This window comes from Hemibagrus wyckioides, linkage group LG25 (assembly GCF_019097595.1).
Source record: "Hemibagrus wyckioides isolate EC202008001 linkage group LG25, SWU_Hwy_1.0, whole genome shotgun sequence".
Classification (NCBI taxonomy): domain Eukaryota; kingdom Metazoa; phylum Chordata; class Actinopteri; order Siluriformes; family Bagridae; genus Hemibagrus; species Hemibagrus wyckioides.
Window position 1 is genome coordinate 12155907 of NC_080734.1, and position 27027 is coordinate 12182933.

The 27027-nt window shown below is 35.4% G+C and overlaps 2 protein-coding genes across 2 annotated transcripts; both read left to right on the forward strand.

The window, feature by feature from the left end:
* Nucleotides 1-1435: 1435 nt before the first annotated feature.
* LOC131345878 (phospholipase B1, membrane-associated-like) lies at nt 1436-21807 on the forward strand. The gene is made up of 42 exons (XM_058379005.1): nt 1436-1481; nt 3009-3058; nt 3300-3354; nt 3943-4006; nt 4104-4138; nt 4255-4364; nt 4701-4778; nt 5172-5225; nt 5325-5386; nt 5517-5592; nt 5757-5861; nt 5968-6042; nt 6123-6191; nt 6336-6419; nt 7000-7060; nt 7874-7932; nt 8673-8740; nt 8847-8890; nt 9278-9386; nt 9483-9534; nt 10071-10151; nt 10734-10799; nt 11105-11205; nt 11321-11402; nt 12134-12235; nt 12343-12438; nt 12604-12675; nt 12762-12839; nt 13034-13094; nt 13512-13570; nt 14018-14085; nt 14200-14243; nt 15008-15110; nt 15641-15692; nt 16115-16195; nt 16306-16371; nt 17168-17262; nt 18636-18717; nt 19210-19314; nt 19414-19509; nt 20078-20152; nt 20463-21807. The coding sequence occupies exons 1-42, from the start codon at nt 1436-1438 to the stop codon at nt 20631-20633; spliced, it is 3192 nt and encodes a 1063-aa protein (XP_058234988.1). The 3' UTR covers nt 20634-21807.
* A 1495-nt stretch (nt 21808-23302) lies between these two features.
* On the forward strand, nt 23303-26970 carry fkbp3 (FKBP prolyl isomerase 3). The gene is made up of 7 exons (XM_058379009.1): nt 23303-23460; nt 23873-23974; nt 24137-24235; nt 24344-24479; nt 25472-25539; nt 25623-25720; nt 26739-26970. The coding sequence occupies exons 1-7, from the start codon at nt 23356-23358 to the stop codon at nt 26791-26793; spliced, it is 663 nt and encodes a 220-aa protein (XP_058234992.1). The 5' UTR covers nt 23303-23355; the 3' UTR covers nt 26794-26970.
* Nucleotides 26971-27027: the final 57 nt, after the last annotated feature.

The window sequence follows — 27027 nt, forward strand, 5'->3', positions numbered from 1 at the left end:
AAAGTGGCAACACATAGGCAGGCAAACATATACTCTTGTCCTTTTGATGAAACTTGTAGACTTTTATTTTCCTAATTGTGTGTCTTTTGTGTCTGTGTTTCTCAATCTCTATGATAAGAAGGATTTAGGGCTTAAAGATGTACAATAACTTATCTTTTATCGCTGTTCTGTAGACTTTAGTTTTGTCTTTGTGCAAATGTCAACATGATTAATGATCACCACCTCCATTTTATCTTTATCTTTAGCTAGGCTCAAAGCCTAGCACTGAATCTTCTTTCCTCTTATCTGTTTATCTTTTCTCTGTTCTCTTTCTCTATCTCTCCAAGCACATAGAGAGAAGGCACAGGTTATCTATCTATCTATCTATCTATCTATCTATCTATCTATCTATCTATCTATCTATCTATCTATCTATCTATCTATCTATCTGTCTGTCTGTCTGTCTGTCTGTCTATCTGTCTGTCTATCTGTCTGTCTGTCTGTCTGTCTGTCTGTCTAGCATTCCCTTCAACACCTGTGTTACTCAGTTAGCCAGTGGTGGAAATCATACAAAACGTTCACTGTAGTAATAATTCACTTTAGTAAAAGTGATAATACTGATCAAGAATGTGACTCAAGTAAGAGTAAATAAGTGACTTAAGTACAAGTAAGAGTTGTCTGTTGACAAATTAATAGAGTAATTACTTTACAAATTACCTATTTACATGTTGACAATAGACACAACAAATCCAAAAATGTTCTATATATTAAGAAAGCATTTTTAAAACATTCTCTTATAAATGTTCTTTTGTGCTGTTGAGGTTTCAGTAACTTGTTATGTTTATTAGCTAGCTAGCTCATGGTCACATAGTTAGTTATCTAGCAAATTTGTCCCTTACACAATATCCTCAGCATTACCTATAGGCTGAGAAAGCAATTAGATATATATAACCTATCAGTCAAAGAGCCACAACATTGAAAGTGACATTTTAAGTTTAATAAAGAGCTTTCATACTGTACAACATCAAAAACTGGTTAGTTATTGAGCTGTGAAATGCCAGGAGCTTGGAAACATTTAAAACTGAAGATACTTGAAGTGTAGACATTTTTTAAAATAGCAGTCTTCAGGGGTTACATCCATTATTTATTACTCTTTAATGGTGATCTACTTTTGCCAAGCAAAAGTACAAGGTTTAATTTTACTCAAAACAAGTTTTTTTGGTGAAACATGGACAGTTCATTATTGTCCACCCTGATATTAGACAACGCTGAGCTTTGCTCTACATTTGGGTGATCAACCCCCACCTCCTCAATACTACTGAAATCTTTTACTGATAAGAGATGCAACTGTCAATCATAAATGATCATAAAAGACCATTAAGGATATAAAGGCACAGGTGTGCTTGAGGTTCTTTCTTTCACGAAGACTGCAGAGTTTCCAGAGGCTTGTATAAAGATGACGGATACTTTTTGGATGCTCTTTCTCCTGTCCTTATTCACAGGTTGTTTTTGTTTTTTATATCATTCTTATAATTTCAAAATACTTTTTTGAGAAATGGACCTTTACAATGGAGAAGGAAGAATGATGTTTTGTGTGTTTTAGCAATAATGCAACAAACATTTATGTCATAAATCATAAATTTCTGATGTTTCTCTGCTGAGTTTGCTCTTATGATTTTGTGCCTTCATATACAGTATGTACAAGTGTCATTAAATAGTTTAGTATTCTTACTTCTTGGTGACGAAGATTCTAAAGCAAATCACCAAAAATATCCATCCGATATCCTCAGCGGTTATGTATATTGGTTAATTACCAGTGATCATTTGTATTTAATTGTTAAAATGGGTTAGGGTTTTGGGGGGGGGGGTATGGTGGTATGCAGAATAAGTGCATAGATGTGGTATTATGGATTTGACCAAAAATGTGATGACTGAATAATTCATGTAGACTGTCCTTTATCACAGAACTGGAGTGCATCTGAATGCACTGGATGCATTTTTCCAATTTCTTTTTCAATTAGCTTGCTAGTTGTTAAAACAGGTTTAAATTAACTCTTCACAAGCACTAACTGTATTTAAAAATGCCTTTTAGTATCTAACAATTACTGATAAAATCTAATCCTGAAAAAGACAACTGCTGAGGTTCATTTAAAGTTAAAAGACTGTCCCACGACAACGGCCACAGATAAAGATGTTGCTATAAAGATACAGATGTGTTTACAAAGTGTGATAACCTGTACTTGAATACTGTGATATGAAAATTGAATATTACAAAATGCATAGTCTGCATCTTTCAGAGTTCATATCTGATGAAAAAAGGTTCATAAATGAGAGGTACGCTATTATCATTGTCAAGAACAGAAAATCATTTCCACATCATAATTAACTTTAAAAATTGCAAGATTAGAGCCAGAAATGTAATGATGTCCTTAGACCTTACATTTACATTGTTTACTCAGTGAGGAGTAAATGCATAATGCAATATCTTGATTTAGATCATATACTGTTAAAAATGGTTCTACCACAGATTTTTCAAAATTGGAAATCTGGGAAACGCATTAAATAATTGACCGTCTAATGAAATCATCAACATGAAATCTCATTACAAACTTCACTTGGGTTTCAGTCACTGTGTTTTTGAGAGTATATCTGATGGGACACAATGAGTAGCTTAAAGATGAAAGATATTCTTTATCAGAATCCTACAGATAAGTCTGACCTTCATTATCACAGGATAGCAGGTTGTCTTAGTATCAGAAATTGCCAGTCATAATAATTATGTTCACTTCTTTGTGTACTTTTGAACCTTACTAGGCTATGCATTTTAAAATGCATTTCTTCTGTGCTTTAAATGTAGTCTTTGCTGTCTTTGCTGTGGGATACCTACTGCAGTCAAATGAAATGATTTGGATTGTGATATCTAACTAACATCAGATCCACCCTGATCCTAACCTTAAACTTGATAACTTATCAGACCTTATAAAAGAAATCATTATAATTAAGGCCTATTTGATTGCTCTCATTCACAGGGACAGTGTTTGGCCGCACGTTACCTCAGAGTCTTGAGAAACCCAACAAGGTGAGTAACAGAAGAAAGTGCACATAAATCTCATTTAAAACATTCTGCTGCAAAATTTTGTTCAAGGACACATTAAATGGCCTTGGTGGCTCAGTGGTTAAGGATTTGTGCTAGTGTTCTGGAGGTTGGGAAAGTCATTTTAACAAAAATGTAACTACATGTAAAAATGTATCTTGTATATGAATGTGCCTTGTATTGTAAGGGTCATTTCTTGCTATCTGTCTGAAATTCTGTCTGTCAGAAACTCTCCTGGTCTTGTTCTGAATCTCCTGCTGGAACACATAAACCTTCCTCAGGTAAATCCCTTCTAATCTTATATATGAGCTGTCCAGTTAGCTTAAAGTATAGTACGGCATTAATAACCAAAAACAGGCCTTTCCATCAAAATGTTAAACTGTATTTAACCTCTCAGTGCATTTGCAAATACACAGTGTTTTTACATGTAGCATTTTTGTCATTCCTGTACATATTTTGCACTCTTACTCTATACAATACATTTATGTCATTTCTACACTGTTCTATGGTCATCCTCATACCTCTGTATCACTATTTTCACTACAGTGTAACATCTGTATCATATTATATTATTTAAATCTAGTAATTATGAAACTTGTTTAAATGAATTTTAGCAATTAAATCCTGGCTTATTGAAAAACTATCCATAAAATATATATATATATATATATTATTAACTGTGTTGCCAGTTACTTGAAATGTATATCTAGGAATTAATATTCAATGTTTTTCATGAATTATTTTATTTTTATGTATTTTAATTTAAACTATGTAAATACATTTGTTATGTTTATTCTTTTTGAGGTACTCTTTTTATAAGAAAATATAATAATGAGAACTTTTTTTTTTCAAATACACAAATATTTCAGTGCACTCACTGAGGCCTGCGGACATTAAAGTCTTCTCTGTTGTTGGACTCCCCCATACACCAAAGTAAGACACAAAATCATGATACAGTATACATGTGTATGTGTTCACAATAAAGTGAACAATACCCATAAATGATGATGTCCCTCTTCTTTTCCTGTAGCAGTGTAATGCCTTCAGTCATAAGCAGCCTTCAGGGTAGGTTGGTCTTACATTCACTTCTAATGCAGTGGGCCCACTATGTACAAGCCAGACCCTGATTGTGTGTGTGTGTGTGTGTGTGTGATTAACTTTCATTGTTGATGTTTATTCAGATGTGATGTCCATGTTCAGTCCTGAGTTTACCAGTGTGTTACCTGATGATGTTCCCAGTGGTTTGGTGAATCAGGCTAAACAAGCAGTTTCCCTTTTGAACACCCAACAGGTAATGTAATATATTATAATGTCATGTAATTTCTTAATATATTATTCTTTATTTCTATTTTAGTTTATTTTAGTTTATTTTTGCAACATTTATATACTGCAAACTTCTTATCTATTATGCTTATAAGCGTTTAGCTTATAGAGCTGTTTTTAACTTTTATTCAGTTTAATCATTTTGTATTCTTTATTTTTACTGTATAATTGTTATGGGGTTTCATATTTATTTTGAATTATATTTACAATATATATATATATATATATATATATATATATATATATATATATATATATATATATATATATATATATATATGTAATTTGTATGTGTGTGTTTTAGCCCTACTTAGCAGAGTCTGACTGGAAGCTGGTGATTATCTTTGTGACAGCTGATAGACGGTGTATGTGTGATGAGCAGGTGAGCAAGTGAGCAAACTCTCTCTCTCTCTCTCTCTCTCTCTCTCTCTCTCTCTTTCTCTTTCTCTCTCTTGCTCTCACACAGACACACACACACACAAACACAAACATTTATTACACATTACCTAATACTACTTATCTAAATAACTGAAAATCAACTTAATAACCACTGCAGACATAATTCCCCAGCTATTGGTGGATCTTTGCCATTGAACAACAGGCAGTGACACTGAGCTACTGTTACTGTTACCTTTTCCCTTTCAACACTGGTCATTGTTGTGCTATGGTTAGAGCTAACTAAAATCTATAAATCTTACTATAGTTTGTAGAATTATTACTTTTTTGTAATTATTGCATTTGTGTGTGTGTGTGTGTGTGTGTGTGGCTATTTCAGGTCACCATTGTGGCACAGGAAGTGGATGCTGCTATACGAGTGCTACAATCTCAGGTGTGTGTGTGTGTGTGTGTGTGTGTGTGTGGATTTGTTGAAAATACCCTACAGCTCTTATTTCTGATTGTGTTATGATGAACTGTATGTGTATTATAGCTGAAAAAGGCCATAGTCAGTGTTGTGCTCCAGGATGCAGAACCTTATAACCGACACAGCCGGTGATTATCAGCTCTTAATTTTCTATTACATATTAATAATAATCTATTACATGATTCTATTACATACATCAGAACATGATTTTGATTTTGTGTAATATTAATGTGTGTGTGTGTGTGTGTGTGTTGCCAGAATGTGTTCTTGTTTGTCATTAGACTCAGATGAAGAGCTGCGGTTGACAGGTGCAATTTATTTACATGCCCTTTTGGTAAGAATCCTAATACTACTGCCACAACAGTTGCATGAGTACAGTTGTAAATAGTGTAGTTATAAATAAACTTCATATGTTTCATTCACTATTTCATTTAAGTACCATTTATACTCTAACAGTTTGACTTCCTTATACCTGTATTTGCTGGGGGTTTTTTGCAGGAATATTTAAAAGAAACACTCAGAGAGAAAGACTGGTACAGCAGAGATGATTTCACTGTGCAGCTTCAGGATGTTCCTCTGTTTTTAGATCCCATTTCCAACACTGTAAGATGAATTTTTGCTAAATAACCTGTAAAAAAAGTGACAATCACTGACCAAAAAATAACCACAAGGCTTTTTCTCTTTTTTTCTCTTTTCTTCCAATGTGAAGTATAAATGGACATCAGATGAGAATCTGAATGACAATCAAGTGCACACACTTTTGCTGCAGCTCTGGGAAAACCTTGTATGTCACAACAACACACATACTACATGAAATCCATCAACATTTATACAAAGAAACTGATTTTATGAACTGCTTTACAGCTCCAGCCGAACACTATGCGAGAAAAGCTGAAGAACGGTGACGTGCCTACAGTTCGATGCCCAAATGTGGTATGATGTACATGAAAATGTTTGATAAAAGACAGATATTTGACTTGACAAAATACTTTATAATCATGCAACACTCTGATATAAATGTTGTTCTGAATCTCATATTAGCAACGGCAAGCACTCACTCTTTTCTTCCACCTACAGTATCAACCTTTTCTCAGAACAGAGAAGAATTCTCCATCCAAAATGAATCCAGCCTCCAGAGGAGCTGATCCAGCTACTGATACTGTAAATGAATTCACAATCTATATTAAGTAATCTAAGTCATCCATCCATCCATTTTCTGAACCATTTATCCTACACAGAGTCATGAGGAACCTGGAGGCCAGCCCAGAGCAAGCCCCTACAGCATGGTGAGAACATGCAAGTTCTATGCACAGGGTGGAGGAGGAGTCGAGCCACAGAATTTATCAAATTTTTTTTTTCCAAGTGACCTAACCTTAAGTGTTTTAAATATCTCCAAGATTTAGTTAGTGTCTCAGTGCATTATCTGTTTTTAATTGAGCTATAGAAGTTGCAATGTACAAACACAACTTTTGAATATAAATGAATGAATATTATTAATTGGTAGAACTAAAATATTTCTTAATCCAGTATTTGAATTGTAATTGATTTTATATATATTTCTTTTAACTTTGCTATCTAGTTCATAGGCTAATGTTCTGAATAAAGACCCATATGGAGACATTAAAGGAGTCAGATCTCCCCTGAGTAGCTAATTATGCTACAGTAGATTGTGTGTGTGTGTGTGTTTTGTTATATATTTGATCTATTGTATACTTGATGTATGTTGTTTGTGGTATTGTAGGTAACAGGCACTGAGATGCATTGTGATGATATGAGTCCCTCCAACACAATCCCCACCTCAGGTACACACACACACGCACACACACACACACACACACACACACACACACACACACACACATACACACACATACACACACATCCTAATCTGCTCACATGCACACAATTTTCTCTATCTCTCCAATCCTTTATAATTATACCATGGCCCTATATAGTGCCTTTATAACACATCCATAAGCACTGCATAAATATTTAATGAAGCAATCCTGGAGAAAGTTTTTGAAATTTAGAAAATACAAGAGAAAACATGAATTATCAGTTATCATTATCAAAATCGTATGATATTCTTTTATTTTTATTAACAGCAAATTCATGATACTTTGGGAAATAATATAAAGCACACAGATAGCTTAATAACAGTGTTATAAATGTAAATGGGGCTCCATAATCATTTTAATACAAATTAACTGTGCATTTACTTATTCTCCATCCATATGTAATAAAGTTTATATTTACTTGATTTAATTTAATGCTTGTGAGGTTAAGGACCTTGCTTTAGGGCCAAGCAGTGGCAGCTTGGTGGTGCTAGGGTCTGATCTCACAACCTGCATAAAATCTCCAATATCATCAAGCCTTTTATAAATGCACCAGTATTGCTTTATAAATATTTACATAAGGGTTACAAATGTGTTATTAAGGAAATATGTTGGTTCCATTATTTTTTATCAAGATGCCGCTAATGTAGACCTGGTCAGATATAATCAGTAGTGTCTTATTCAAAACAAAAAAAGAGGAAGTGCTCTTTTTCTCCACATTGTGGATTCATTTCTGGTCATCATACAAATCAAGACTGGATGTATTTCTGCTCTCTGTAGTGCATGCAGTGAGGCCTGCTGATATCCGAGTTGTAGGAGCAGTTGGTGATTCTCTAACGGTCTGTGGGACAAACACACAAGCAAACACACACATGCACACCACACACACATACACACACAGTTTGCACACCCATTAACTTAGTACACTTTAGCCATTATCCATTAGTGTTACCTAATTTCAGGTTATTATTTTCTGTGATTAAGCCTGAAATTATTTACATTTACATATTTTAATTTTTTATTTACATATTTAAGCCTCATTATTTACATTTATTTGCATTTATCTGTATGTGTATCTCTGACAATAGTGCCAGCTGCAAGATCAATCAATGATTTTTATCAATGCACCGCTAATAATGCATTACCTTAATGCTAAAAAATAAAATATTTTTAAAAATATGCTTCATTCAACAAAGAAAAATATATAATAATTTTCTGTAGGGATTTTAGTATCATGATAAATTGCAATTTTTTAGCACTTCAAGAAGAGGGAAAGAGATGATGATAGAGCAGTATTAATTGAAAAAAGTACAGTAGGTCATTCAGTAATTAATTAAAAATTGGCAAATTAATGTGGTACAACAGCAATAAAACACTTCACAGTCCTCCACCTCACAAGAAATATCTGTTGCATCACATGTTACTCAATATTTTCCACAGAACACTTTGTTATGTCTCATTCCTCATTATGTACTCACATATTTAAAATTCCTGTCCTTATTCCGCCCTATAGGGCATTTTGTAATGTACAGCATTTAATTAAAATCCACTTTTGCATGTGTCCCAATTCTCTGTGTAGGCAGGGAATGGTGTTGCATCTACAAACCTGGTAGCTGTGCTGACTCAGTACAGAGGATTATCATGGAGGTGAGTACACCAATGTTTTATATATATACAATATATACAATACATGGTCACACTCTGATCTTCTTTCTTATTCTTCTTTTTCTGATCTGTCTTTTGTGTTTAACAGTATTGGAGGAGACAACAACCTGTCTACAGTCACTACACTTCCAAGTTTGTTTGTTTGTTTTTTTAATTTATTATATGTATCGTTAAAGGTGAGGTCAGTGATTTTAAAAATCAGAACATTTTCTGTAATATCTGGTGAAGTCCTCCCCACATTAAGGCAGCATCAAACAATTTAGACCACCAAAACCCAACCACTTATGACAAGGAGTCATCTCTACAAGTCTGTCTGTTAGATTTTCAGTCACAGTTTATCAGAAAACACCCTGCTTTTCACTAGCATTTAGGCATTCTAATGCAAATTTGTGTCATACCTCAAATGCATATTATGTGATGTTATGTTCTAATGCATATATTTTATATACGGTATGTAATGTACCTATGTGTATTGTGCTTGAGTTTTAATTTTCCTATCATTATAATTTTCTTGCTCAGACATCATGCGTGAATTTAATCCGGAGCTTACAGGATTTTCAGTTGGAACAGGGAAACAGAACACCAAACAAGCTTTCCTCAACCAGGCTGTGGCAGGAGCCAAGAGCTCGTGAGTTTGTTAATCAGTCAATAATCCCTTCAACTTATTTGACTTTTCATGTGTAATATTATTAATAAACATTAATATTCTTAATTTAATTGTCAGGGACATCCTGGGGCAAGCTAAGGCGCTGGTCAAGAGAATGAAGACTGATGATGTAAGGAATAAGCTGCACTCAGCAAACGTCTTCTATTCTATTCTATTCTATTCTATTCTATTCTATTCTATTCTATTCTATTCTATTCTATTCTATTATATTATATTATATTATATTATATTATATTATATTGAATTAATGTTGCTACTACTACTATTACTACTAATAACATTAATAATAATAATAATAATAATAATAATAATAATAATAATAATAATAATATCATTGTACTTATAGTATTACATATAATATATGTTATTGTTCATATATTATATATGTTTTCTTGATAGGGTAATAAAAATCTTAAAAACAGTGGCCAGAATATTATAAGTTGTGAACGAAGCTAGCAAGTGCTACATTGTCATTCAAGTATATTACCTAAACATATAGGTAATATAGGTGGCTAGCTAACAGCTCCGTAAAATAAAGTATTAAAAATGCAGCTAGGTGATAAGAGGCTGTCATCAGAGTGCACTAGCTAAGCAACGACATTTATTTATTTCTGCTTATTGCTATGTATTGATTGTTTTCCACAGCGTATCAGTTTCTATTCAGACTGGAAAGTGATCACCATGTTCATCGGCGGCAATGATTTTTGTGACTCCTGCATCAAACCAGTATGGCCATTTCCTCTGAAGCCTTTAGGGGGCTGTTATGCGTGATATTTATATATGACTCAGTTGTCTGTGCTGGGAAAATTGTGTAACTTTTGTAAACGTACAATGTGTATCTTACAAATCTCTTTAATCTGCATATGATGGATTTTCCCAGTTATTTGTGTAGATCAGCAGCTTATTTTGGTAAAATTGATTTTGTTATATTTACTCATTTTTCTGTGAAAGAGTTTAAATGTGAAGTGCTTCAGTTAAGAAAACAACATTTTAAAGTTTAATATTGATACTGAAATGATATTGGATGAGTCCTAAGTTTTCAGTATCATTTTCAGTCTGTATTGGTATCAGGAAAAAAGTGGTGTTGTGCCATTTCTAGTCAAAAATTATTATATATTATTATATAAAAAATTATATGTATTATACATAAAACAACTTTCATTTATTAAAGGAACTTTGTGTGATATTATTAACAATATATGCAATATAAGCTCATTTTTTGTGTCTGTTTCAAGTGACAAAAAGACCTTCAAGTGTAACAATAAAAGGCAAAACAGTCATTCATTTCATTCTGTCTTTCTTTCCCAGCTGTATTATTCTCCGGAAAACTTTATGAAGCGCATACAGGATGCACTGGACTACCTCCACTCTGAGGTAAGATATCAATTATCAAGTTTTTTATAAAAATGCGAAATATGAACAGTCAGTCAAAGGAAAAAATTATTAAGTAAAAAGGAACAATTGAAGTTACCATAGAAAGGATCTGGAGAAATGTACACTACATGAGTACATGGCATTAGATTCACTGTAACTCTAATCAGTTAGTAACTAGTTCGGTCACCTTGTCAGTTATTAGGCACACAATATTAGGCAGGTAGTTTCAATAGCTGATCAGTGTACTTCATAGTCTCATCAGAACAGTGTATATGTTATGTAATTGATGTATGTTTAATGTTAAGGTTCCTCGTGCTATCGTTAATCTGGTGGAGCCTCTTCACATCGTCCCACTGAGAGCCATGCACCAGGACGCCACTTTGGGCTGCCCCACATGGCTTGTACGGTGAGTGTGTGTATGACAGTGTAGATCTTATTAGATAAAGCACTTTACTATTATTATTATTATTATTATTATTATTATTATTATTATTATTATTATTTTTGTACTTTTCTTGTAGCATCCTCTGTTCCTGTGTCGTTTCACCAGAAGATGGATCAGAAGCTTTGCAGAACCTGGAAGATCTAAACAGAGCTTATCAGGTGAAACATTAAAGTTGAGAGTTTACTATGCTTACAATATTTCATAAAAGAGGCCATTTTGATGATATTCACAGCTTTTCGCAACTTTTATACTAATTCAGAGCAATATGCAATATATTCATTGAAGCTCTGTATATAGTCAGTGTGCTACCATACATGGCATACGACACATGGCCAAAATATCTCTGATTATAAGAACGATGTAAAACACTTTTCACGTAGGTGCAATGGACTATTAATTCTTAATAGTCCTCTTTTTATAGCTTTAGTATTGTTAATTAATTACAGGAGGAAGATTTAACTTTTGCTCTGTATATGCTTTAACTTGTCAGCTTTGGCACGCTGTTTAGTGTGTATTTTTCAGGTAGATTTTGTCAGACCGGTACACTAATAGGCTTCCGGTTTGCTAGTTTGCTAGTTAACTATTGTTTTCTATTGTTTTCACTTAGTAAGTTTCACTCAATAGACACCTTTCCCTATCTAGGTTAGATTTATAGCTTTCACCTGTATTTTAAGATATTATTTAGGTATAAAAATATAACAGTAGATTTGATAATATGTGGCCAGGACAACCTAAATCAGCTCTTTGATTGGTGAGACTATTGTTACATTAGATTAGTCCCACCCATTTACATTAAAACAAGTAAAACTGTGTTAACGTGTCTGGGATTTATGGAACTTGAGTCCCTAAAAGTGAGTGTGTGATTTTGTGTGTGGCTTTATTTTTTCAGAGTGTGCTGAAAGATTTGGTGGAGTCTGGACGTTATGACACACATTCTAACTTCACAGTGGTGCTGCAGCCATTATTAAGGGATATAGTAGTGCCAATGCTGGTAGGAAACACACACACACAATAATAAAACTTGATATATTTATTTATTTTTCAGTGAGTTTTAGTCTCTCTCTCTCTCTCTCTCTCTATTTCTCTTTCTCTCTGAAGGATGGACGTCCTGATAGTTCGTTTTTCTCTCCTGACTGTTTCCATCTCAGTCAAAAGGCTCACACTCTCATGGCTCGTGCTCTGTGGAACAACATGGTTAGTTGCTTCTGAAAACATTAGATACACAGAAAAAGTATAAAACTTTTCAAAGTATGTTAGTATTGCATGATTAATGTCTGCAGATATTCACTGATTCAATCATACCTTGCACTAAACTTTTATGCAGCTTCATTTTTTTAAACAATTTCTTCCTGTCACTAGATGGAGGAGCTGGGGAATAAAACACACAGACAAGACTTCTCTCTAGGTCTCCAAGCTAAATGTCCATCACAGGTAACACTGCAAAAACCGTCTGCTCACACACACACACACACACACAGCAGGATCATTGTTCTAGTCTTGTTTGTATCCTCTTCCAGATCTCACCCTTTCTTCAGACCTTTGAGAACAGCAATTACACGTATAAAGGTCCACTGCCACCCCCACCTCCAATTTCAGTATGTATTTTTATTTTATTTTTATTATTGATTTTCTTCTTGTCATATGCTTCATCCTCTTTTTCTTCTTCTTCTTCTTCTTCTTCTTCTTCTTTTTCTTCTTCTTCTTCTTCTTCTTCTTTTTCTTCTTCTTCTTCTTCTTCTTCTTCTTATTATTATTATTATTATTATTATTTTCTCTTTCTCTTACCCAGAACTGGGGCAGTGATTTCTCCTGCACAGACACCAAGCCATCAGTCAGCATCCCCACCTCAGGTAACAGACACAGAAGAAGTGAAACAGAAAAAAAAAGTGACAATATTAATATTACTAACAATAAAACTATAAACAAATAACACACTATGCAGACAGAGTTAGATCTAAGAACTAATTACTTAATATTAGAGAATATTTAAGGATGTATAGAAGATGCTGTAATTTCATGACTGGATCTTTATAGCAAGTGCAACATGTTGCTATTTTATTTAGCTACATTACTATTTACCTACTAATTATATTACTTGAATAATGGTTAAGCCTATGAAATATTTCCTTCTGCAGAAGTAAAATTCATTATGATGGTGAAGTGTTTATATAGATGTAGGCATAAAATTGGACAGCGACATGAATTGTAACTTGAGTTGCATTCTGAACAGCACTCTGTCTTGCTTTAACTCTTACAATGTCAATCAGTCCACTGCCTACGGCCTGCGGATATCAAGGTGATTGCTGCACTCGGAGACTCTGTTACTGTAAGTTACGTCCCTCGTTGTTCTCTCCAGACTGTGTAGTGTGTTATGTAAGAAAAGCATGAATATCTCTGGTTATCCTCGTTGACTTTTATTAGCTGCAGTGGTGCTGTTTAATATGTGACTAATTTATCTCTTAACCATAAATGACTTTCACCCACTGGGCATTTCTGAGAATCCCCAGAGTGCCCAGTCATACAAAATTCATTGAATTAAATATTTATAAATTAAGTATGTGGTTATGCAGCACAGTGGATAAAACACTGGTCTACTGTGTAAAAGGTTGTGAGTTTAAATCCCAGGTCCACCAAACTACCTCTGCTGAGTCCTTAAGCAAGGCCCTCAACCCTCAGCTGTTCAGTTGTATATAAATACAGTGAGATAAATGTCATTTGTTTTTTGTAAGGGTGTCTGACAAATGCCATTGATCTAAATGTGTGTGTTTTCCAGGTTGCACTTGGCACAAAATCAAAGAACTACACTCAGTTTCATACAGAATACAAAGGAGTGTCATGGAGGTAAACCATATATGATTGTTTCCTCTAAGTGTGATAAAATGTGTAAATTGTGATAAACTGTGCAAATGAATTATGTGTGTGTGTGTGTGTGTTTGTGTGTGTGTGTGTTTGAAGTATTGGGGGTGACCACTCATTGGATACGACTACAACACTGCCAAGTGAGTTTTGCACTGAAGGCTAATATTGGTATCAAGTTATGGACGTTTATAGCTACCATTTTAGTAGTGTGAAATCCTTATGACGGAATCATCACAAATCTGTATAATTTGTACATAAACCATTTTTAAAAAATAATAGAATAAATTGATATTAAAGAAAGCTAAAGATCAAATTGAAACTCTATTGTTATCTGAGTCACTTCTAATATTCCACTTTAAAGCTCTGGGCCTCTCCTTTTGTCTAATGTTTGTGCTCAGTGAGCTCAAACCATTCCCTGATGAAGAAAATCATTCGACCTTTAAAAGGGCTTTTACAGCACTCTCTTAGTAACAACATTTCATGCAAATGAGCATGCCTGTTTGAGATATTTCATGTGGTTTAAGGTGAGTTTATGATGATCTAGGCATGCAGTTTGCATGATTCTAAACTGGAGGTTGTAAATTATTGTTATTTCAGACAGCTAACATGGTTAATTGTATATATTTGGGGTATGTTGGAAATGTTGTGACTTTTGCACAAGTTTCCGCTTTAATATAGGTGTCTATAATAGTTAACATATTACTGTTACTGAGAACATTAACTAGTTATAATCTCTTTTAGCTCATGTTCCTAAATTTAAAAAAAATAAAAATACACATATCAGGAGAACATCAATATCAGTATTACACTTTTGTCATATAACACAGCACTAATAAGAAACAAAAGTAACTGTGCTGTTGCTCTACTGAACCAGCTGTGTGTGTGTGTGTGTTGTGTTTTACAGACATCCTGAGACAATTTAACCCATCTCTACGGGGTTTCTCTACCGGGGATGGCGTGTCAGCACAGGACAGCTTCAACATGGCTGTGTCTGGTGCCACAGCCTCGTAAGTATTCTCAGCTTCTTTCTGCTTTTACATGTTTGATGGAAGATATGTGATTATTTTACTAAAGATTAAATCAGCTTTGTCAGAATAGAAACCCAGGACTGTAAAAGTATATAGGGTCATGCTTTATGTATTAAATGATTTTAGATATCAAAATATAGAGGGTAAAATTAAATAAAGACACAGATTTACTGCAAGGACCACATAAGACAATCTTATATAGTTCAACCAGAATGCTAGAGATTTAGCTTGTGGATATCTAACATCTACAGTAGATCAGGAATGTTTCAGGCCTCAATGTATATTATTATGACACAGAAATACACTCAGTAGAAACAGAGGATATGTTGGCATATGCATACTTTCATATTTAATGTGTCTCTTAAATTGATATTTACCTTGCCGGCAACAGAGGGCTCTAATTATTACACACTGCTTCTTTTAAGTCTGTAACCGTAAATTCAGTTTTCCCAAATATTAATTTCTATATATTACTATTAACCATGCTGCTTTCCTTTTCTCTCTTCTAGTGATCTTGTAGATCAGGTCAACAGACTTATTCAAGCCTTAAAATCCAGTGAGGTGAGGATCATTTCCACTTTTTCACAATTTTGGCATTTGGTTTAACAATTTCAGTCCAAATAAAATTTTACAATGCAATACTATGAGTACAGAGTGTAAAATCGCCCATGATTAATTAACTGCTGGAGTTATTTTATTGTTTTTGTTTGTTTACTTAGATTCAACAAATCACTTTAATGGCTTATGTGCTAAAACTACACTCTACACTCAGTACTGTGTTCTTAAATTTTACTTGCAGTGGCTGATAGAATATAGTTTAATACGGGTTTGTTTGGGTCGCTTAAATAAAAACCCCATGCAACTTTTTAGAAAGTGTGCCATCCTGTTCTGTGTACACCAGCTCTCAAGCATTATTATTAGCCCTGTCAGTTTCCCTTTTTTACAGAAGTTTCTAATAAAATCTAATCTTCCTTCTTCTGCAGAATGTAGATTTTGACATGGACTGGAAGCTGATTACTGTGCTTATTGGAGTCAATGATTTATGCAAGTATTGTATGGACCAGGTATGTTTCTTTTTTGTCTTGTCTGAAGCCTAGAGATTGTTCCTGAAATAGATAACTGATGGGGTTTTTTCAAACTAAAACTTTGTTCATGTGTTATCTCATTTACGCAGAACAACTTCTCACCTCAGAACTACAGCCTTCACCTCATGAAGTCTCTGGATCTGCTGTATAAAGAGGTCAGAACATGATACTCTAGGACCGTGGTAACAAGGACTGTCCCCATTAAGTCAACAAGTTAACTAGTTAATCATAGTACACTTGCTTAACTCAGTGGACTTGTTTCTTTAATCATTAAATTTTAGCTATTTGTACATTTTTATAAGTGACATACAAAATCTGTAGATTTTAGGGAGTTGGTAATATCAAATTGTCTTCAAGTCTTTAATCTGTAGACTTAATGCATTATCCCACCAAATGCCCCTGCATGTAATAAACAATTTATTATATGTCCCAAAGATCTGATACTGATCAATTTAGTAAGTTAGATTCAGGTTTCCTTCTTTAATCATTAATCTGCTTTTCATAGGTTTTTTAGCAATGTCTGTGATTAATCTATAATAAAACATAAGAAATTGTAGTTATTCAAAAAACATTGACTGGAAGTGAACATACAACTAGACTTACATATATTACAGTTGTATATAAAGTACTCTATTGTACTTTACTCTTCCTTAATAGAGAAAAACTGTAGATATTTCCTGCAATCAAAGTTTGGCGCAACTAGTCAGTGAGTCCAGGTCTAGGTTTACACATGAATCATGGAAATTTTATGAGACGTGAAAAATGCATTGAGGATGCTGTTTGAACTCTGCGAACGAGATTTACACTGTCTAGCCCTGGTGTAGCCTTTAAAATGTTTGAAGAGGTGTTATTGTGTTTACACCTCAGTTACTATATGATTAGGGGTTATTATCTTTATCACTGACCTTATGATTATCTTCAGTTAATTGCCCTTTGTTTCCTCCAATGCAGGTGCCTCGTGTTCTAGTGAATGTTCTCACAGTTCCAGAAATCGAGGCCTTGAGGATGGTCAAGAAGAGTTCATTAGGCTGCAGCTTTTTCCCCAGGTTTCTGAACCCCCACCAAATCATTTCTGTATAAAGATCTAACTCTTCTGTGCTGTCTGAGTTGAAATCCTCTGTCTTTAATTTTTTACTAACACAGTACAGGACATGAGAGTACAAGAATTGTAGTTGAAAGATAAAATTGTCTATTGTCTATTTAATTTGTCTATTGAACATGGTGAGTTATATTGCTACTATGAGATCTAGGGATGCGCTAAGGCAATGAGACAAAACATAGCTTTTTGGTGGATTGAAGGATTGAAGGATTTTGTGGTTAGTTCATATAAAAAGGATACTGTTGGCCCTGGGGTCTATAGGTGACAATCCCTCACTAAATTTAGAAGAGCTCAGCTAAATAAGACAGGACCCTACAGGGCTTTAAAAGGAGATGTTTTAGGTCAGTCTGGGCCTAAAATAGGTTTGTAAAATCTGTTCAAAAAATTTTTGAAAATTTTGACAACTTTGGTCTGAACAGTTGGTGGTATAGGGCTTATTTAGACATATTACATCTGATAATGTACCTGCAGTTGCATGTATGTGTTAGTAGTGAGTCTGATCTGAAAAAGGGTGTTTGCCCTGCCTTTGCTTGGGAGATCTCAAGTTTGAATTCTGATCACTCCACAGACATCCACTATCAGGAGTCCTAGATCACAAAAATACCCATATACTCTCCAGATGGAATGGATGGCATTATTCTCTCCCCATTTAACCAGAGCAACACTAACCTCTCATGAGCATTTGTGAGCCCATGTATGCAGAAGAGGGCAGTTCATGCTTTCCTCTAGCTGTGTTACACTGCCCTGTGATATAGAATAATCAACAATTTTAAAATTAAAGTGATAGCTGGCTTTATGTTGCTAGAAGAAATCATGCTTGTGCCCTGACCCACTAATCTCTCAGGACACACTTCTGTCTAGTAGATAGGAATTGGCAGTGGAGAAAATGGAGGGAAGTCAGAAGTGGGTGTGATCTTGGTTTATGAATGTGTTTGTAATGAGTCCCCTTTGTCTAATATGATCTTTTATATCTTGAACTATAACTGATCCAGTAGAGTTACAGTTGTACATGCAGCATATCTTGCAGATCTACCTGCTCAGTAGCAAGTCTGATCTCAAATATTTACAATAGGTCTAATCCAACTAGAGTGATACACACACTTGGTACAACACATGTATATAGAATTATTTGAGCTCAGTAGACGTAGCCAACAGTAGATGTACAGTTAATCTAATCTACTTAAAACTAGACATGATAGCTGATCTTGTAGAGTGGCTTAGATCTACTGATGTTTATCATCCGGAGCGTGTTTGTAGTCAGGCCATGTGCAGTTTCTTGCAATTCTGCTCACTTCATATTTATGTGTTTGTGGCTTTCAGAGATGTTTGTCCATGCCTCATGACTCCAGCTGACAACTCATCAGAGCTGATAGAGCTAAAGCTCATTAATCAAGAATATCAGGTAACTTGAATGAAATGTGTTCTTTATCAATTTTTAAGAGGTCAATTTGGACCATGTAACTTCTGGCACATTAAAAAGTATTAAAACTCTATTAAAACTATTAAAACTCTTAGTAAAAAATTATTAGAACTATTAGAACTCACTGCTTTGCTCCAACTCATGCACATTTATATGCCAGGACATCTTCATGCACTACACTTAAATTGGCAGCACCACATTAAACAAGTGGATATCACTGTAAAGCAGCTCTTTTCACAAGTTTATATTTAGATGAAATTTCGAGTCCTCAGGAAAATGCTGTGCCTCTGTACATACAACTGAAGGTGAAAAAACACAAGTGTAACATAAGAGCAATTTACAATTCTCACAACAGACAAGGATTGATGGGTTTCATGTTTGTGTGGGACACAAAACCCCAAGACAAAGTCTTCTAACTGTGTATTATATTTGATCTTTGTCTTCATTTCTCTCTCCCTCTACCCTGCCTGTTAGACTCAGCTGGACCAGCTAATATCTGGGGAACGTTACGATGGCCGTAAAGATTTCACTGTTGTCCTTCAGCCTTATCTTCAAAACACAACCATTCCTTTAGATAAAGTGAGTGTGTTTTCAAGTCTTGAACTCTAGCTACACTCTGAAAGATTAGAAAATGCTAACCATTCCTTTTTTTTTTTTACTTTTCTTTACATATTCCAGGATGGAAATCCTGATCTCAGCTACTTTACATTAGACTGCTTCCATTTCAGTGAGCGGGCACAAGCTGAGATGGCCATTTCTCTTTGGAATAACATGGTAAGACACAGAACTGAACTGGTTTCTATCTAACAGATGTTTAAGTGCCCATTGTACCTTTTACATCTGTATGTGACAACCTGTGGATCATTGTTCCTTTACTAGGTAGTTAGAAAATTATTTTTATTGTTATTGTAGTTGCTGTTGTTGAAAGTTGATCTTATTGTGATTCTTGTGCTTCCTTTCCCTTTAATGCACTCCTATATTTGATAGTTTAAGCAAAGCTAACCGCAAACCAGTAATTTCAGTTACAACTCACTGATTACATTCTTTTTTAAATCACAAAATTATAAAATATATACAGCAAGTATGAAATTCAAATGGACAAATATCTTACCACAGTCTAATGGGAAATTGGGTTAACAGCAGCATGAGGTGCAGCAGGTAGCCTCTCAGCTCCATGGTCCCTGGGTCAATCCTGAGCTTGTAGTATTGTTCACCCCATGTTTGCATAAATTTTCACTGGTTCTCCACTTTCCTCCCACTTTCCAAAAACATTCATAAAGCATATAATAAAGATTAGTTATTATTCTCATTAACATAGCACACTATTCTCCTGTTTGTCTAGTTGGAGCCAGTGGGAAATAAACAGACCTTCAACAACTTTACATACGACCGCACAAAACTTAGTTGTCCATCAGAGGTGAGTGTGATCAATAATAAACTCGTGTGACAGGTCAGTGATGGACATAAAGAAATTAACAATACAAAATCCTGCTAAAACTCTATAGCTAAGGGAACACTCCTTTAAGTTTAAAATTAATTTTTGTTGCTGATGCTAAATTTTCTTGCTATATTTAAAATTAATAAAACATATATATATCAAGATCTCCTAATGATGATGATGGTGTGTATTTTATTTTATGGTCGAGGGAAGAAGTGCTTTGATCTTTATTTACAATAAGACTGTCTTATTGACTGATTATGTCTTTTGTGCGTTTTCTCTGTGTCAGACTGTCAGACCATTCATCTATACCAAGATGAACAGCCACCCTGATTACTTCACAACTCCAGAACCAACATCTACAAGCAACTCCCAGCCCCAACTCCTAGCTCCCTGCCCCAACGGTGTACCTCTGTGGGTGCCAGCCATATTTGGGGTCATCGTTTTACTCCTTGGCTAGGGGGTCACGTGGCTATTTATGCGTCGGTGGATTGAGAAGCTGAAGAGGGAATACAAAGTGAATGAAAAAGAAGCAGCATTGAAGGGATCTAGCCTGTAGTACGGAGCTACAATTACTGTGCCACTGACTTTGAAAAACATGTATATGCTTTTTTGACTGCCATACATAAATCAAACTGGGTGTGTAGGGTTATGACATGGCTTTTATATATTAGTGTCAATCTACAGACGCATATGCACAAAACTGTGCTTCTTTTGTAAGGGTTGAAGGTAATAGACATTTGGAGGGTACTGAACAATAATATGTAGCCTAGCTACTGTAAGCTGACGTTAGCTAGTCATGTTTTAAGAGGACCAACACCTACTTGCCATTGAATAATTATCTTATTCGAATTGCACAGTTGCAGTTTCCTATTATATAAAATGTTGCTTTATTCATCACATATAAGTAACAGTACAGTAAAATTGTTTTCTTAAAAAAAAAAAAGTAAGCTGGTCATCCAAACAGGGTCAGCGATGATTCAGCAGCCCTAGAGCAGATTGTGTTAAGAAACTGTTGAAAAAATGGCAGCTTGCTGAAGTTTGAAAACCTGATCTTGTGCTCAGCAAACCAGAGCCTTATGCACTGAGCAGGTATTACAAAACAATGCTTCACACTTTCATACTCAGTACAGCTTGAGAATCCATCCATCCATCCATTGTCTATACCCACTTTCATTCCTAATTAGGGTCACGGGGATCTCACACACTGGGCGAAAGGCAGGGGGTACACCCTGGACAGGTTGCCAGTCCATGGCAGGGCCCAGCTTGAGAATATTACGGATAAATATGATTATAACTATGAATATACAATGTCCCAAAAGACTCCATACATTAACACTTTTTTAGCTAAATCTAACTAAATGTAAACATAAAGTCATCTCTCCAACTTATGATAAGGACGGGTTAACTGGTGTTATGCATGTAATTGCTTGTCCATTACAACCTTCTACATATAAACTATAAACAAAAAGACATTGTTCTCCTATTTACGGAGACTTCCGATACACTCCCCAAAGGCCTTGCAACTTTATGTAACTTGTGAGAAACATACTATACTGTAATTCTCTAGATCATTCTACTGTACTTTTTTTGTTTGGCTTATAAAATATGATAATGTTTGTATAAGTCTGTAAATAATCATTAATATATCAAAGCCTAAAACTGACACTGAACTACAATTGCTTTGTTAATAGTTAGTAATACAGTGGTTATTATTATTATTATTATTATTATTATTATTATTATTATTATTTCCAGTTGTTAAGAGGTGGTATTAGACGTATAAAATGCAAATAGTATACATTTTTAGTGAAAGTGTAACTCCTGGCTTGGATCACGTGTGCTTTAATCTTTAATTTCTCTTCTACCTCTGCTCACACACACACACACACAGACTTCAGATTTACGAATGTATTTCCATCAGTATTGTTTGCTTTGTTGATTTAAATGTAATTAATAAATGTGAACAGACTTGTCAGAGTTGTTTTGTTTATGCCACACTATTATTCAATACTGCCCCCTGCTGTTCACTTCATCTTACTGGTATTTCCTGCTACCTCTGTGACAGTGCTGTATGCACTGTGTTATTGGTATATACACCTATCAGGCATAATTCAATTCATAGTAAACATAGCACAAAAACATAGCACAAAAGTCCTAGATTAATGTTAAACAAAATCATCCCTAGTGAGCAAGCCTGAGGCGACTGTGGCAAGAAAAAACTCCCTTAGATGGTATGAGGAAGAAACCTTGAGAGAACCTGTCCCTGTCCCTGGAGAGGTCACTGTCTCAAAAGGGAACCCATCTTCATTTGGGTGACACCGGAGAGTGTGATTATAAATTATTATCAACACCAGAGAATGTGATTATGAACAATGTCCTTTCTACAGTCATATACACTCAGTTGGAGTTGTGTGATGCAGATACAGCTCATGTAGAATGTTATTGTGTTTATTAATTAGGTGGTTGTTGTCGTCCTCTAAGTCTACATTATGAACAGTGACAGGTGAAGTGAATAACACTGATTATCTCCTCATCATGGCACCTGTTAGTGGGTGCGATATATTAGGCAGCAAGTGATGAAATTGTGATGGCTAGACGACTGGATCAGACCATCTCCAAAACTGCAGCTCGTGTGGGGTGTTCCCGGTCTGCAGTGGTCAGTATCTCTCAAAAGTGCAACAAGAAATGAACAGTGGTGAACCGGCGACAGGGTCATGGGCGGCCAAGGCTCATTGATGCACATGGGGAGTGAAGGCTGGTCCGTGTGATCCGATCCAACAGACGAGCTACTGTTCCTCAAATTGCTGAAGAAGTTAATACTGGATCTGATAGAAAGGTACACAGTGCATGATGGGTCAGGGCTGTTTTGGCAGCAAAAGGGGGACCAACATAATATTAGGAAGGTGGTCATAATGTTATGCTTGATCCGTGTATGATACAAAGTTTGGAAGTAAGGTGTTTAAAAAATAAATAAAACAAACCCTGCTTCGGAGCTTTAGTATCAAGAATGACTTCACTACATTTTCTAAATGGGTGTAACGAGTCCCAAATGTTGCGATAAAGGCACCATGTTCACAACGCTGAGTACAAGTCTTCAATAGACCTTAGACGAACAGAAAGCAAAGCAATCTGATTGGCTGTGCTGTAAGAGGTCGGAGTTCGCCAAGTTCGAAAGCAAAATGGCTGCTGAACCAGCACGAGAGTGGAGCGATGAGCAACTGAACAGTGAAGAAATACCAAAAAAAGACCTAATCAAATTTCTCCAGGACAATGCATCAAATTCGGTATTCACAGTTCACATTTGTCTTGCGAGGCTTTGTATTAAGTGCTGTTTTATTCCGCACATCATACACTAAGGCTAACGTCAGATGGCTCCACTTCACATAGAGTGCATCACATAAGGACTCCCTAGTCCCTACATATGTCTGCTGAGAAGTGTATAGAATAATGATTTCTAAGTTTTATATAATAGAGAGCCTTATGGAAGTATAGAGAGCCTTGTGGAACATATTTTAGTCTTTGCAATCTTTCTGATTCACCATCAAAAACTTCAAGTGTTATAATGTATTGCAGTGTATATCCTATATGAAAGAACATCTCCAAACGCACAGCTACACTTTTTTCCCCATGTGTCCAGTATAATTACGAGTGTGAGGAAAGGCAAAAAGATTGCTCAGTGTGACTTTGTGCTTCCAGTTTCTTGTTGAACACAAGCTCATGGGAAATATCAAGAATGTTGCAAAGACTGCAAAAAAGGAGCAGCTTGTTGATGCCTACAAACAGCTGTTTGAGAGCAAGGTAAATACTATTTCATTTCATCGATCATCTCTGAGAAAATATTTCAGTAGGCATTTCATTTTATCCAAATGAATTAGAAAATATTCACTCAGTTTGGTGTATAGATTTGCAAAAGATTGTCAGTGGATTTAAAAGCTGAGGTCTTGTGCTGATGTTTTTCAGAGGTTTAAAGGCACGGAAGTGGAGCAGGTGACTGAGGAGGTGAAAGCGGTGAAGATTGAAGAGAAGTCCAAAGAAACAAAGACAGAAGTTGTAGATGAGGTAGAGAAAAGATTTGTTATATGCAGTTGCACTTGACTCTGAGTCAAATGTAGTTTAGCATTAGATAAAGTTCTTTCTTTCCTCAGACGTTTGTGTTTCTTTGCACAGGGCCCTCCAAAGTTCACCAAGGCAGTGTTAAAGAAAGGAGACAAAACCAACTTTCCCAAAAAGGGTGACACAGTGTCATGTTGGTATACTGGCACACTTGAAGATGGCACTGTTTTTGATACCAACATCCCTTCAGGTTGGACAGCCATCCTAACAGCAATATTTCTTGTGTTTAGGTAGCACTTAAGTGGTTAAAAACATTCACAGATGTTTGGTTAAATAGTGAAATCCATGAATATGTTATTAGTATAAAAGAATGTGTTCTGTGGGGGTTGAGGTCAAGGCTCTGTGTGAGACATTCACGGTCTTCCACTTCAATCTTAGCAAGCTATGTGTTATAAACCTCGCTTTGTGCACAGAGGCATTGTCAGGCTAGAACATGTTTGGATTCCTTAGCTTCAGTAAAGGAAAATCTTAAATCTACAGCATACAGAGAAATCCTATACAACTGTGTGCTTCCAATTTTGTAACAAAATGTTTTGCAGAAGATTCACAAATAGGCATGGTCGTATAGTGTGTGTATATGACAGCATCTCACTGTGTAGATAGAAATGGGGTGTAACATAATGACCATATCTGTTCAGTCCTCAAAATATTGTGAACTGTGTTCAGTTTTAAATGCAATCCAGGATTTTTTTTTTTTTTAAAGTATGAACCCTACTATGCCCCCTGGAAACAAAAGCATTTCTAGTATTATCCAGATACGCTATATTGAGAAGTTTTGGGACACCCCTCCAAATGATTGAATTCAGGTGGTGTTGTTCAGGGGTTGGGCTTGGGCCCCTTAGTTCCAGTGACAGGAACTCTTAATGCTTCAGCATACCAAGATGTTTTGGACAATTACATGCTTTCAACTTTGTGGGAACAGTTTGGGGATGACCCCATCCTGTTCCAACATGACTGCACACCAGTGCACAAAGCTAGGTCCATAAAGACATGGATGAACGAGTTTGGTATGGAGGAACTTCAGAGTTGAATAATAAACTGAATAATAAAATAAATATTTTGCACAATTTAAGATTATGTATTGATTATAAACATTTGATATTTAATGTAAGTAATCCACCTATGAAGAACCAAGCCCTGACTGATGATTAAACAGTAATTAACCCTGATTGTGTATTGCAGCGGCACGCAAAAAGAAGCAGGCCAAACCACTTTCCTTTAAAGTCGGCATGGGAAAAGTTATCAGAGGGGTGAGTGTTCACTGTTCATCATATAAATGGCTCTTTATTTATCTTTTACTATTATTTATACTCATTCACTCGTGCATTTGCAGTGGGATGAAGGGCTGCTGACCATGAGCAAAGGTGAGACTGCACGCTTGGAAATTGAGCCAGAATGGGCCTACGGTAAAAAGGGTGTTCCTGATTCTAAGTATCCTTTCATAGCACTGTCATCTTGTTTTGAACACCAGCCTACAACTTGCCATTCACCATTTTAATGACTGTACCAATATTTCTGGTAGCTCAGGTGAAGTTCATTATCTGAGACTCCAGTATTACTGTAGGCTTTACAGAAGCAAACTTTCTCTTCTGGGAGACATGTGAATATCTTATGTAGCTTCTGCAGGGCAGTAATAAATGAAAATAGGCTATTTCTTATGACACCAACCATCCTGTTCAATTGTGTACATTTACAGTGGCTCTTAATGTGGTGTGTTGGCTTTATTGGCATCACAGAACGTTTGCACCTTTTGTAATAGCCGTGTATGAGTCTCTCAGTTGTTGTCAGTGTGTGTGTGGGGGGGGGGGGGTCACAAAACCATGTAGCTGCTGTTGGAAAGGGGTTAAATATGCAGAAGATACTGGAAAAGCAAATAATGTACAGGGGATGGAGGATTTTAGTGAAGAACTGCTCAGGACAAACAAGGGGCTATCACAAAACAGGACAATCGCTGATCATCCAGGTAACAACACACAGCATTAAAAATGGAGCGGCTAAACTGATTGATTTGTGTAAATTCAGTTATTATTGTGTCTTGTGGAATTTATGTAAACATATATGAAATAGCTTATTCAGTGTAGAACTAGATAAAAAGCAAAATTTTTATTTTTTTAATTAACATTTTGTCGTTTCTTATAGTCAAGGTCATACTTTTTTTTTTTATAAGTTTAGACCTATGTTAAATATTTGATAGGCTGATTTTAGGTTGCATCCTTAAGCAGCCAACTAGTCCATCAACATATTTTTTTTCTATTTATTTATTAACTACATTTATTGTGCTTCATAATCAAGGACAAGACCCTGTTTCTGAAGTCTCCAGTTACATTTGTACATTGAAATCTGTTCTTAGGTTATGTTTCATTATTTCATTTAGATTATGTTTAATTGTAGTGTCCAGCTGAACAAGTTCACAGAATTATTTTACTATTTTCCTTAATTTACTAACCAGAATCCCACCAAATGCTAAACTTTTTTTCGAGGTTGAACTGGTGTCCATTGATTAGGACTGCCAACATGTTCACATCGGCAGAGGAGGATTATCCCTTACAGCAGAACTCAAGTCTTCAACACAGTATTCTTCAGACTCATACACTGCATAATTCCTCTATTCTTCAGGCAGAGCAGGACATTACTGATTGTTGATATAAATTCACATTACTTTGCATGTTTTTCTTTGAGAAGTTAATAAAAAAAAAAGTTGTAAAGCTGCCTGTGTTCGTTTACTTCCTTCATCAGTA

Bases quoted from the DNA above. Each gene is read 5' to 3' on its own strand.
- LOC131345878 (XM_058379005.1), top strand. From the start codon at position 1,436: ATGACGGATACTTTTTGGATGCTCTTTCTCCTGTCCTTATTCACAG. The intron at 6,420-6,999 runs GTAAATGAATTC...GTGGTATTGTAG, and splicing joins CTGATCCAGCTACTGATACT to GTAACAGGCACTGAGATGCA. The intron at 7,933-8,672 runs GTCTGTGGGACA...TTCTCTGTGTAG, and splicing joins CAGTTGGTGATTCTCTAACG to GCAGGGAATGGTGTTGCATC.
- fkbp3 (XM_058379009.1), top strand. From the start codon at position 23,356: ATGGCTGCTGAACCAGCACGAGAGTGGAGCGATGAGCAACTGAACAGT. The intron at 23,461-23,872 runs GTATTCACAGTT...TTGTGCTTCCAG, and splicing joins AGGACAATGCATCAAATTCG to TTTCTTGTTGAACACAAGCT. The intron at 25,540-25,622 runs GTGAGTGTTCAC...GTGCATTTGCAG, and splicing joins TGGGAAAAGTTATCAGAGGG to TGGGATGAAGGGCTGCTGAC.